At 41.6% G+C, this 14206-nt stretch overlaps 1 protein-coding gene across 1 annotated transcript in view; it reads left to right on the forward strand.

Moving 5' to 3' along the window:
• Positions 1-692: 692 nt before the first annotated feature.
• NECTIN2 (nectin cell adhesion molecule 2) overlaps positions 693-14206 on the forward strand; it is a 66648-nt gene continuing 53134 nt past the window's right edge. The window contains exons 1-6 of the mRNA XM_069742948.1: positions 693-761; positions 911-1044; positions 2871-3253; positions 4530-4820; positions 4936-5053; positions 6336-6487. Of these exons, the coding sequence (XP_069599049.1) occupies positions 693-761; positions 911-1044; positions 2871-3253; positions 4530-4820; positions 4936-5053; positions 6336-6487 (1147 nt within the window). The remainder of the gene's footprint in view (positions 762-910; positions 1045-2870; positions 3254-4529; positions 4821-4935; positions 5054-6335; positions 6488-14206) is intronic.

Raw genomic sequence — 14206 nt, forward strand, 5'->3', positions numbered from 1 at the left:
GGTAGGGGGATGCATGGTGGCGCTCTTGCATTTCATGCCGAGCTGGTAGGAAGTGTTGACGTCAACTTTTTATCTGTGGCCAACAATACGGTGCATTTGAGAACTTTGTGGGCCATAGCAAGGGAAAAGTTGGCTTTCCGTGCTACACTCTTGCCAAGTTAGCCTGCCGGTTTTTTGGCACTACTGGTCCTCTCTGCTTTGTATGAATTTTTTAACCTATGTCTGGGAGAGGAGAAAAAAACTGTTGGTCTTCTCAAATTTCGAGGAGTCTTGCTGTGACTTCTTGCTCTCTATTCAGGACACACGTATGGGGAGTTTGTTAGGAATACTGGTAGCTCTTCAATGGATATCGAAAACATTTGGCCACCTCATGCTGGAGCAGAGAGTGATCTGAGTAAACTGGTTCTGTACTTGCTGGCCAAAGATGTAGTAAACAAAGTGGGCACTGACTGTAGCTGACCTGGAAGAGAAGAAGTGGGGCAACCCATCCATCCCATAAGTAACTAGAGGAGATGCACTGTAAAATCCCAAATGGATTGGACATTAAAGTTCTCCTGGGACTTTCTCCTCGGTCGTTGTATTCATCCATTGTCCCCCTGGGATTATGTTTCAATCGATGGAAATAAAATTTGAGATTTCATTTGAAGTGCTGGATCCAACCCCTTCTTTAGCTTTATGAATTCCTAGTGGAGATGAGTGGCTTCTACTCATCGATGAAACGTGTGGACTTAAAGCAATTTCATGATATTGATAAAATTCTCGTAATGCAATTCCAAAACATGATGAAGCTGCTCCAAACTACTGAAATGATGATGGCCTACGAGTTCTGCCTACACAAACGTTTCAGAGCGAGAGTTGTAATTTGTAGAAATGTTTACCAAGGGCGCAAAGTGTTTCTCATGCCCTCAAGACGTTAACGGGACTTGGTATTAGGAAGTCTCCAAGTCCAGACGTAACAGTCAACGTTTTAGAGATCCTACTCTGTAACCTTTCAAAAAAAGTCTGGAGCAATCAAAATCTGATTGTGAGAAAACTGGATGACAAGTAATGACCACTTTTACAGGTCCTACTTGGGGTTCCACTTAACCAATCTACTGCTCAGGTAGATGGCCTTGCAGCTAAGGAATGGATTATCAAAAGGGTGTCTTTTAAGCACAACATTTTTATGTGGCACATGGACATCATATATGAGGGCTCCGCGCTCAAGGCTTCCTCTCTGGGAGCCAGTTTGGAGAGTCTCTAACAAAAAAAGTGGCGAACCTGATGTATGACTGAAGGTATCTGCTAATTGTAGAGCTGCCTTCGGGGTCAGTGAGCTTGGATATTTATTCTATTCTCTGTTGACCTCTGTCACTGGGATCCTAGGTGGATGAACAGTAAGGTCGTGTGTTTTTTTTTGTTTTGTTTGTTTGTTTTTTTTTTTTTTTAAATAAATTGTTGTAATTTTTGGGAAATCTGAGGGTGTTGGGAAGAGTACAGACATATTATTACGAAAGATTCTGATCTAGGTTTAGTTGGTGGAAAGTACCCAGTAGTGTTGTCAACACTTATTAATTTTGCAAGCTGAATATGAATATGATTAAGTCACCATGCAAGATATTTTTTATTTTTAGGGTATTCCCATGTTTGACTATTTAGTATGGTGGGGATAGCATCAACTAGGGGTCTGAGCTTGGTTCTATCACCATTTTGTTTTTCTGAACTTATCCAGGGAGTAGAAAAGTTCTATTTTCAGATGATTATGACCAACAAGAGCCATTTGGTTCTAGCCTATAGGCCCCATGCACATTAGACAAACATTGTCTGAACCCACCAATGTCTGTGCGCATTACCGACCGCCTAATACATATGGGGGTCCCACACAGATGTTACCTGAGCTATCAATCCAGCATGTTTTCTGTCGATACTTTGTTCTCAAGACCAGCCACAACCAGATGTGACAGTGGTTTTCTCTTAGAAAACTTGGGAGTGCTCTGTAGAAATGTGTATGGGGAGAAAGATGAGTGAAATGGCTGGCAGATGTGTATGGAGTCCCTAATAAAATGTCTGATTGGTCCGGAATCTGGGTTATTCCAACTTTATACAATAGTGGTCCTACTAGTTGTAGATGTTGTTCCCAAGATTCCAATATAACTTAGCTGCTCACTAAGTCCACCTCTATTGTTGTGTCCTGATTCCCGATTGTCCGAACCCTCCGAGTTCATCGACTGAGAGTTACTATTTATGAGGAATTCTAGAGGGGGATCATTCAGTAGACATCTTTTTAATTTTATATTTTGGCCTTAAGATGCCGATGGACACGTCTGGTGGTGTCTGATCTTCTGGGGAAACGCATGATCAGGTTATAACGTGCAACACGGCCAACATTTCTGCCACCTGAAACTTTCCATGGACCGCATGGACATTAGATGGTCTGTTTGTCCTGCCTATACTTTTAGGAATTGGTTGACTTTAATGTGTATGTGTGGTTGGGGGGGCTTTACAAGAGGCTGAGATAGACCTTCATCTTTTCCGTCTTATCGTGTCCCATTACTGTAACATGTTTTCTCGTATTGGGAGGGGTGAATATGACTTCCTTTATTAGTTTTGACAGTTTTCCAGGGAGTGTCATCATCTTCCTGTAAGAGGTCTGCTTAGCTTACGAATAATAAGACCCGCTTCATGCATGTCAGTTGTTGTTAATTGTAAAATTTGGGCTGTGGTTGAAAAATTAAATGCAAAATGGAACAATGTAGTGCAGGTCCTTCTAGAAAAATGTTGTTTTTAGAAAGTTCAGACTAGACAACCAAAACCCCTAATGATTTGGGGTAAGAAAAAGGTACTGATGCAATGAAGGCAGACCCAATAATTGTATGTGTCCTCCCAACATGAATTCCTTCTGGTCCATATCATCTTACTCATCACAGTCTACCTTCCTCAGTCTTGCAGGCCCAAGATGTTTCTGTAACGAACAAGCTGACCAGTATGATCGGTGCGGATGTCACTTTGCCTTGTGCGTTTAGCAGCACTGATCCTATCGTGCGCGTGACTCAGATAATGTGGATGAAAGGCAACGCAAAGTTGGCGGTGTATAACCCTCAGCATGGCACCCATGTAGAGGATACAACACATTTCCAGATGGTCGATCAGTCTGCAAACAGCGCAACACTCAAGATCTCAGGAGTCCGCTACACCGATGAAGGAGAATACTTATGCGAGGTGACCACTTTTCCTGGTGGTAATGTCAAAGCCACCACCAGTATGACCGTCAAAGGTAAATAATATACATATAAAACTGTTTGTTGAACCAATCGCATCATCTATCAAATATCTGGCATCAGGAAAATAAATCCAGCATAATATATGCCCATAAAAGCCTAGAGCTGGAGTGACCAAGAGATTGCTGCTGTGACCTGTAATGCCTACTGTCAAGCTTTAGTTCTGGTCCGGTGCGTCAGTACAATAGCTAAGCAAACATAAAACACACACACACACACACACACACACACACACACACACACACACACACACACACACACACACACACACACACACACACACACCTTGGTAAGTCTGCCCTAATGTTACATTTCAAGGAAGTAATATCATAATATCAAATCTGCTGATCATCAATCCTGTGCAAAGGCAAAATTCTACAGCATAAATTGTCAAATGCATGATTGGTCAATTTGCACGAACCAATTGTCCTGTAAATTGGTTTGGAGAAGGGGTGGAGCTTACCAAAACACCCAAGGGGGATGGTTTAGGAACATCACCGAGTCAGCATGGAGGGTGGCACATAATTGCACCAAAATTTTCACTTCTGTGGCTGGCATCTTGTGCACCCCCCCTTTTCCCTTTTTTTTTTTTTTATTTTTTTTTATTTTTGTTTGTTTGTTTTTTAAGGGTCATAACGTCAAATTGAACCAATCCCAAGGGCAGGGAAAAAAAATAAAGGGTAGCTTACACAAATACATCACCAGAATCACCATTAGTACATGAATAAATTATCAAATTTAGTACAGTGATCAGCTTTTAATGTCCGGTCAGCTCCATATAATATTGTATCGCATTAACCTACAACTCCCAATATGTCGTTAACAATAAGGAAATGATGGGAGTAGTTATCACCAGCAATCAGACTGTACACCATCCTGGAACTGGAGCACTGTTAACCTGCAGGCGCTAGTACAATTTTTCACTTGCAGACAGGTACCTTTTTTATAGATTATGATCTTCTCTGATTTTGAAGTCATTCCTGTTCTTTTTCTATTCCTCTAGTACAGGCACCATGGTAAGATTTCACATCCACAGCTCGTCTCTGCAGAATTCTCTCCGGCCTTCTGCAGCACATCCTCGCCCCATGCACTTTAAAAATGGGTGTCAACATATTGCCACATGAATATAAAAAATCTCCTATCCTGTGGACATAAATAATTGTGCTTTCTGCATAAAATGTGAACATCCTAGTACTCTTTATGATCCATTACCTCGACACTGTCCTCCCTTTATGGAGTTCCTAAGATTAAAAATTCTACTTTTGCTTTCAGCCATTCCACAAAATTCTGCAGAAGCCAACACCAAGGTTGTCGCCGGTGACCAAGAACAGGTAGTAGCTACGTGCAATTCGGTCAACGGAAGGCCTCCAGCCCGAATAACCTGGTATGCTGCCATTCCTGGCAATGTGAGCAACAACATGGTCAATAACACTGATGGGACGTACACTGTAGTCAGCCAGTACTTGCTTACACCAAGTTGGACCGCTGACGGGATGCCGGTCACTTGCATAATCAACTACGAGTCCACAGACTACAACATTCCATTGAAATTATCCGTGCAATGTAAGTATTGTTAACGTCTATTCAAAGTCCAGTTTTGGTGTTCTTTACCCCTCTTTTGATTCTAGAGACGATAAATGACACAATGCTTTTATGCTGTAACCCCCTAATCTTGTAGATACACCCGTGGTAACCATTGAGGGCTTTGATGATAATTGGCACTTGAATCGCAATGGTGTCTACCTCACTTGCAATGGAAAAGGCAACCCCCCTCCAACGTCATACATCTGGAAGACGTAAGTTTACATAGGTATTCCATTTTGAAATCGCTTTTCATATGTGATGGCCCTTGCTTTTAGTAAAGCTTAGTAGGACTAAATGTCAATTTTGGCCATGACATGTCGCTCGGACAAAGCTTTGGTAGAGAGTGCTGCTACATCTTGGCGCAGTACAGCTGGAAGGGGTCGTAGTGCGACCACGACCAACAATGCGCCAGTCCAACCATGTCTGATTATTTTTATTTTGTTGCGACTTGCTTGACACGGTCACAGTACCGTTGGGGTCACAGTTCACTAGTATTGCACTGTAGTGAAGCAGTGACGCCTAACAAACTTTAGATGTGTGACAGCTGTCACTCCCAAAGTCTTATTAGTAAAGGTTTGGTCCCCGAGATTCCCACCTATTGCTCAAAACAAGAGGTCGAACTGCCCACCTTACTCTTGAGCATAAGCAGAGTGTTGGGTACACTTTCTTTGGAGTCCGAAAGCCACTTTGCTTTCGGGTAGTGAGAGTTTTAGCCGTTAGGTTTGACTGACTGTTCTCGAGACTCGAAATCCAAAAGATCAACCCTAGAATAGACAAAATATTACGTTTTTAGTTAAACTTAAAAAAAAAAAAAAAAAAAAAAAATAGTCCCCAAACAATTAGTCTTGTGAAATAACAAAATCGCTAAATGTGGGTCAAGCTAATTCTCTCCGCCTCCGCTGTTCCTATCTGTTACGGCAGCAGTGCCGACATCGCATGCTTCGGTGCGGCTAGTTTCTGACCTCAGCGGCTACATGATTTGTTAATTGCTGCAGTGGTCATGTCGGCGGTGCACATCACGTCACAACTGTAGCCCAAACCCCATGCAGAAGTAGTAGCGTTTAACTCGGAGATTTAGGTTTTTTCTGTCCGTTACATTTTTAAAAAATGGAAACCCGAGCTGATGCTTTTAATCTGGCACATCTTGGGGCAATCCAACTTTGACCCAATTTAATAATTTAAAATTGACTCTAACTAAATATGTAGGCCAAAAGTCCACTTTTCCCATTTTCTTGCCACGGTATTTATTTATTTTCTTATTTTGAGCATTAAGACAAATGCTTATCAAACTTTTTCCTTTTTGTGGTCCCACCAGATGGACCAATATGGTACCTGGTCCTCACTATTAGTGGTGCAAGCTTTTGACAAAATGTTGCCAAATTCCTCCCTCACCCCTGAATGTTGTAAAACGTTAAAATTGCGCACTCTGTCAATTGTGTTGCTAATTTTCTGGGTAATTTTGTGCTTTTTTTTTTTTTTTGTGTTTTGCTAAAGTGCGGATGGCTCGCCGCTCCCTGCATCTGTCCGGGCAAAGGACAATGTGTTGTACGTGGATGAAGTGGACGAACGCGTCAATAGATCCTTCTTATGCGAAGTCACCAATGCCCTTGGGAGCAGAGCATCTCGTCAGGATGTCCTCGTCCGAGGTAAATACCCGTAGTGCCAACTATTGCATGGGTGACCAGTATGCTGTGCCTGTGTGACTGAGCCAAGCACTGTCCTAACAGACTGCCTTGATTCCATCCGGCCTCACGCGTTTTACAACTCTTCTCTTTTTTCCTTCACTCTCCATAATGGACAATTCATACATTCGATCATCCAGATGCCTACTCACATCAAGTCCAATTGATTTGGTTTCCATTACTTGATGGTTCTCCTACTGTTCACCAATCATTTGCTAATGTTCATATATTTCCCCCCCCCTACTAATCCGGATGGAACGGCACACCACCACCGCATCTAAAATTGATTTTCTTGACCTTGGAATAAATTTTCATGCCCCATATACCTGTCCAAGATGCCAGCTTGTCATAGTCCATCTGCTAAATAATGACTTTCTGTCGATTCCGCTTGACTTAGCACGATCACCTCCCAGGTCATAATATATCTGCTTTTAATAATTGTGACCAGCTTGACATTTTTGCTTGAAAATCCAAGAATGGTCTACAAGCAAACTGTTCAACGATGGTTCCTTTTTAAAACTTTAAATTGATATTGAATTGGTAGTATATATCCTCTTTAGGATAATAATTTTAAAGACGAATAATTTTAAAGTCATAGTTGGCCCGGTGGCTACTTTCGATGAGTACACGTACACTCAACTCGTCTTTTTCTATAGGGAGAGTGTAGTAAGCCACTGTTGGACAGCACTGACGTTGGCTTATCTTCCTTTTAAGAGAAAATAGATCCGGCATGCTGAAATTTAAGGTTCCCAATCCTTCTCTTGCACAACATCTGCTGTTGGTAAAGAGTCTTGACGTCCTCTTACACAGTCGATAGTCAGTTAGTCTTTGCCTCAAATAGGAACAAATCTAATATATTAATTGATTGAAAACCTGCATCAATGGCTATGAATATATTTCTCATTTCTCTTGCCTGAGTAGTAAAAAAAAAAAAAAAAACAACAAAAAACAAAGGCATTACTAGAGTAGCTGCACTCCACAATAACCCAATTAATGTCTGGATGTTTATTGCAAACTTTGTATGTAATACATTATGTAGCAGAAATGTTAGTTGGAGAATCCCTTTAACCCTGCTGTTGTCTTCGGTCAAAAACGACCGACCTTGAACTTCAATATTCTTTAAAATATTCAAGATGCGGCTCTGAAACCCGTGGCCGACTGACTTAAATGAGGATGGGTCGATCAACCACAAGTTTCAGAACCGCATCTTGAACACCCCAAAAAATACCAAAGTTCAAAATCGGTCTCCCCAGACCGAAGACAAAAGCAGGGTTTTAAAGAGGACTTGTCACTAGGTCGAGATTGGCCAGTTTTTGCTCCTCTTTTATTTCCCCTGCTCTCCTGAGTATTCAGGTTTTTATTTTTATTGTATTTATTTTTTTTAAATCCACACTATGGCTATAGAGATATGAGCCTTTTTTATTTAGTGCTGATTTTTATGGTCTTTATCGAGGGGGCGTGGCTTTAGGCTGCTCTACATAATTGCCTTGTGAGCCACGCCTCCTTGTGAAGACCATAAACATTAGCACTAAATAAAAAGTCTCACATCTCAGGAACTGTATGGCAGATTAAAAAATAAATAAATAAAAAAAAAAAAAAAATTAAAAAAAAAATTAAAAATTGAAGGAGCAGTGAGAATAGCAGTCCTAAAATGTACTATGGTAATTTTCACCCGGTGACAGGTCCCCTTTAAGTTGGCACTTAAGTAAAGGACAGGGTGATTTTTGATCTGGAGTGATTTTAATTTTTAGACAGATTGTAAGATTAGGTCTGCGACATTCCAGGTCCCTATCATCTCTATCATGAGCGAAGATTTGTGTACTTGCCATTTCATTTTAATCAATGAAAGCAATGACACTGATCTTCGATCTTATTGATGTACTGGTAGAGGACTTAAGACCTTTTTTTTTTTTTTTTTTTTTTATACATGGCCATTGATTGAAAATCCTCCCAATCAGTATTAGAAAACCACGTTGTTGGGTTAAATGAATTCCGGTTAATTATCGCCGAGGCTTGTTGACGTGATTATTTAATCTACCTAGTATTTTAAATTTAAGGTATAAAAACTGAAGGGGGGAAAAAAAACCACACATTGAGCAAAAATTATATAAAATGTCATCTCCGACCAATGAGGAATCGCAGCAGATTCTAAATCGTGGAAGATTGTCAGGGCATAATCGTGCTACTAAATCGTATGTTTTCAAATATTGTGCTACTTTTATCTTCTAGTTCCATTATAGCGGCCCCAATTAATCCATGGACCCCATAGCATGCAGAAAATTGCAATGGTTGTGTTTTGTTTTTTTTGGGAACGCTGAGTACATTTTTGTGAGGGGGCATATCATGCACCGGACATGTCTCAAAAAAATCCAATAGAGCAAACACTATATGAATACCCTTCCTTTTTAATTGCATTGAGATGTGGATGGTATAGTTTCACGGAACCAAACCCTGACCTAAAAGAACTTTTGTAACATAAAGCTGGGGCTACACTGGCACTTTGCCTGTAGCGCATCTTTGGTGGCATACCCCTGCTACATGACACCATAGCGCAAGTGAATTGGGTTGCGCTGTGACCCGTAAGGTACCCCAGCAAGCAAGTTGCAAAAAAACTCCAACTGGTTCCAACTCTCTGCAACTTTTTTATGAGGTGCTGTAACAAGCAAAACACACAAAATAGAATTGATTTTGACTTTTTATGAATTGCTTGTCAGGGTACCTTGTGGGTCACAACTTGACCCCATTCACTTTTGTGTAGCAGCATTATAGAACTATCTTTTGTGGGTTGCAGCCAAAGCCTTGATTTAGTCCCAACCTAAAGAAAAATCCATTGTAAATATAAAGGAAGAAAACTAGTAAAATTTATAGAAAGTAGTTAAAAACTCAGTATGGTGAATACTTGGTTTTGAAAGCTGAGTGACAATCATTCTGACCTCCATCATGGCTCCCATTAGGGCTGTCTTTCAGCTTTTCCAGACTAAAGAACCGCTGATTTCGACACGTATCATTGCATACTTGATCGAATTTAACATTTGGAAGTTTGAGAAAGTAGAGTAACCGCCCTCGTGGGTGCAGAGTTGATGGATTTAATGGCTCTTGCCCAACGTTCTCAGAGTGATCTGTAGCCAAGAAAAGGCAGAATAGAATACTAAAGGATTTGATAGCCATGGACGACTGCCGGAGTAGAATGTTTTTTGACTTTTTATTTTTAGTGGAAATGCCATTTGAGTGAGAGGGAGGTTACCATACAGCAGCCGATCATGCTGACGCCTATGAGAGTTTCCGACATCTGTATGTGTAACCCTTCTGACCTACGCTGCTATCGGGCATATAGTGCTAGCTGCAAATTTGACCCATGAAATGCAAACTGTATAGTATCACATTTATCCAGAAAGTGTCATAAACGGTGGAGCGTGCACATTTCGACTACTTTTTTATTTTTTTTTTTTTTCCTCTTTTTGACGTACTGTCTTTTTAAGGCTTCTTGCTACATCGGAGGGGTGTGCACCCAGCACTGTCAACGGCTCTTTTGTTATTCCACACTCTGCCTTTTCCAGGTGAAGTAGGCCGGTGATAGATTTAAAGTTACTCATTTCCTACCTTACCAGATGAGATCATATGACTATGACCCGAGGCATTGCGGTGGGGCAATGGATTTTTTTTTTTTCTTTTTAATGTCCTGTTTTTCCAGTTCTTCTCTGGAAGAGGTTGAGTCATTGGCCGTGTGTGACGAGAATTAATGTAAATGGTTTTTACTCGGAGAAGTAGACAGATGTTCCAAGCTGTGTGCATTTTTCTCGCGTTTTGGGTTATGACCTACTGTAAATTTTTTTTTTTTTTTTTTTTAAGGAATAACAGGCGGATATCTTTTTTGGCATGGCACGATATCAATGTTTAATTGCAGAACTGTGTTAATTACCGGTAGTTTAGTGTTATAATATAAAAGCACATTAAGAGTCCGGAACAATAGTTCCTAACAGTATGGCTGGATCGTAAAGGTTTTTTTTTTTTTTTTTTTTTCTTTAATACAAATTTTTTTTACATTTATGGATACGTTGTGCAAAGGTAGTTTAAAGTGTGCATAGCTTGCCTGTCGAGTTTTTCTGACATGCAGACAAACGAATCAACAGTCAATATGGCTGCCATTATCACTCTTGCAAGGAATATCAATATCGGTGGACAACTAACTGAATGTTGTGGTTGGGACATGGATGTCTTATGGCAGTATGTTTTGGTACCTATAGGTACATATGTTTGAGGCGTTGTATTCTACTGTACCTTGACATGAAGTACAGGTATTGTCTAACACTCGGAGATAGCAGTCAAACCCAGACCCTGGTGCATGAAAGCAATGGCCATGTAAAAGGGACCAGTATAAATGGTAGGTGGTAGCCTATGATGGACTTTGCATTTGGACCCAGGAGCTTCACGTAAAGGCCTCATGCAGATTACAATAATCGGCCACATATACCGGCAAGACTGGTTAACCATCCGATGTGTACGGGGCCACCCAACACTTCCCAAAAAGATGCCAGGTTAGAGAATGATCGGGTAGTTTAAATGTTCTTCTGACAGCTATCTTAAATGTATGGCTGCCCGTACACTTTTGGCACGGTGTGATGGAAACTATAGAAGTTGGAGTATGACAACCAGGGAGAAGTTGATGCGGTAGAGGGTGGTCTTGTCAACTGTGCCCCATTGACGCTATTTCTCTATGAATCTCTGACCATTGTTGGATTTCTATTTAACTGAATATAATATATATATATATATATATATATATATATATATATATATATATATATATATATAATCTCCAATCCATTGGTCCGAGCTGACCAATGGGAAGCTCACTGGTTGGCAGATTGGGGAACTTTTATCACCATTAGCGCGCAGTCAGACTGCCATCTATATAGGAACACCGAACAGAGTGGCCGGCGGCTCTCCCTACCAGAGCATGACCGCTGCATTGAAATATATGACGCTGCCTCGCTTGGGTCCGGAGAGTTGCCGGACGGTTTGTGCACGGCGTTCCAATCTCTGTGCAACTTATACGACTATCTGCTAGCACCCTTAGAATAAAGCAGCAGTGCACATTCCCGATCACCGGTTTATTAATTTTCTATGAGGTGGCTGAACACTGGCTTTGTCCAGCAGCCCTATAGAGAATGAATGGAACTGCGGTTGGGTGGTCACAGGTGTCGGTGGACACCTACCAATCTATAGCTTATCGCCTATCCTGTGGAGAGAGAACCAGCTTTCCCTGGACAACCCCTCTTAAAAAAAAATTCTACAAAAAAAAAAAAAAAAATTTTATTTTCACTCATTTAGATAATTCTAACACATTCTGCCACAATGGGCAAATAATGTCTACTCCATGAAGCAATAACCAGGATGTGAATTGAGGAAGCCAGTCTTCTTGGCTGAGCTCGACAGGCATCCTGTTTCTTGTTTTTTCAATTACCAGAGGCTTCTTTGATCACCGTGATGAAGAGGCCAGTATATAAAAAGAGTTAGCAATCAACAGGCAGGCATTGTGCTCGAATGCGGCTCTCCGGCTGACACTGCAAGCGCCAGGCTGCTCTGGGAATATCAGGGGTGGGGGGGAAGGGAATCGGACAAGATGGAGATTTCTAGCAACCAGCATCCAGCAACATGTTCCCTACATTCATGCCTACTGAAGCAACTAGGTCAATTATTAACACGAGTACGCGATGCAGCTGCGCTCCAATCATTCTCTGTCCTTCCCTACAATGAGTAGCTTTTGTATTTTCTCTTTCTAATCTGTGTGCTGTTTACTGACTTGGGCACCGGGGCTATTTTTGGACTTGGCCTTCATTTGTTGTCCTGGCCATTGTGCAACCTTTGTAACTGCTTCCTATTGAGGAAATGTAAAACAAATGGTGTTGGCTCCTCCATATTTCATTTTTTATGAAATTGTGAGAACACCAGAAGCAAAGCAGTCCATCCTTTCCCAACTGTCCGCGAGTCTCCTGACCAGAACTCAACAGTCATGTGTGAGCCTGCAGAGTTGTGGTCAGGAGATCAACATCTGGTCCAGAAATCGCAATTCGTACATAGACCTATGGCTGCAGACTAAAGGCCCCCTTACACATTAGACTGATTTTGGCCACACTTGCAGATTTGGCAGACAGTCTAATATGTATTGGGGCCTCCTGACTCTTCCTCGACAGATATTGGGGGAGATGAGGATACTGCATGTACTATTTGACTACCGATACCTTTTATTCTCTATAAATAAGCCACCGGCAGAAGTGACTGGCGGCGGCTCTTGGAGAAAACAGGAGCTCTTGGCACTCACTATGTGGTGCTGCTTAGTTTGGCATGAAAGTAGCCTGGAGATGAGATGTTGGGTCCAGTGAAATCTATTAACTGGTATAGAGGGATTGTTATGGCCTGGTAACTTTTTTTTTTGCATGTTGTAGACGAAAGCCACATATGTATGATGGACTCTTTAGTCAAGGCACAAGAGTTGGTGTTGGCACTAGGCAGCTGCAGATTTCTCTGGGCTATCCTGTTTGGACAAGCCTGCCCTATGCTTCTCTAGCCATGGTTGAGGTGAACAGAAGGATCAATGGGTTCTGTTACACATGGTGGAGAAAGAGGACTAATCTGCCTGCTTGCACCTGGTTAGTCGCGTGACTACTTGCTAGACAGTGGAAAAGCAGAAGGAAACAACTAAAGCTTTGTGACACATGGTGGGAGCACCAGTACAACCTGTGCGGATGCAGAGCCCAATGGGTTTTGGTGGACCAAACACATTTGGCTAAACATGCCTTTACGCTTGTCTGGCCATGGATGAAGTAGACACAGGACCAATTTTGTTACCATTGGTTGCACCACAGACAGAACTGGTGGAAGCACCTGGCAAACCCATTCAGATGCAGAAAACCCAGAGCTTGAATTGGCCAGTGCCTATCTAGCCATGTGCCACGGATGGGTCGGGCCAAAATCTTTGCTGCTAAAAAATTTGTTTCCACTAGGGATAAAATTGAAGCCTCCAGTATCAATCACCTTTCATTTGGACTCTTGGCCATAGTGACCTGGTAACCTCTAACAATCTGGGCAGATACCAATCCTGAATTATTTTCAATTTTTAACTGCAATGAATTTACAAGGTTACAAATGTTCTGTCGTGAACCCTAAAATAAGAATTCAATAAACTATAGTTGTAATTTGGTGCTGGATATTTCAATATTTCATTTGTGATAGTAGCCTTATGGATAGTGAAGAAGTTACCCATGTTAGATATGATTATATCGTTTCTCCTTGCGGAGAGTGACGTGATAAGCATGTCGAGGTGAGGAGACTTTAAAGCCGCAATGCTCCTCTGGGAAATATGCAAATTCTCTTCAGAGAGGAAGAGGACTAGAACTCTAGTGCCATCTATTGGAAGTAGCAATCCTAACAGTCAATGTCGACCCTTTAACGAGCCTTGTCACATGACTTCGGATAATAGCCAAAAAAGAATCTCAATTTGCAGACACTGTGTTTCGGGGTACTGCCCCTCGTCAGTGCAAAGTGGAGATCTGGTTTGGCTGATTAAGAGACGTCTGACCGGGATCCAAGAAGTATTGTTTCTCCTTGCGGAGAGTGACATGATAAGCGTGTCGAGGTGAAGAGACTTAAACCGCAATGCTCCTCTGGGAAATATGCAAATTG

The sequence above is a fragment of the Ranitomeya imitator genome, chromosome 10, assembly GCF_032444005.1.
Source record: "Ranitomeya imitator isolate aRanImi1 chromosome 10, aRanImi1.pri, whole genome shotgun sequence".
Classification (NCBI taxonomy): domain Eukaryota; kingdom Metazoa; phylum Chordata; class Amphibia; order Anura; family Dendrobatidae; genus Ranitomeya; species Ranitomeya imitator.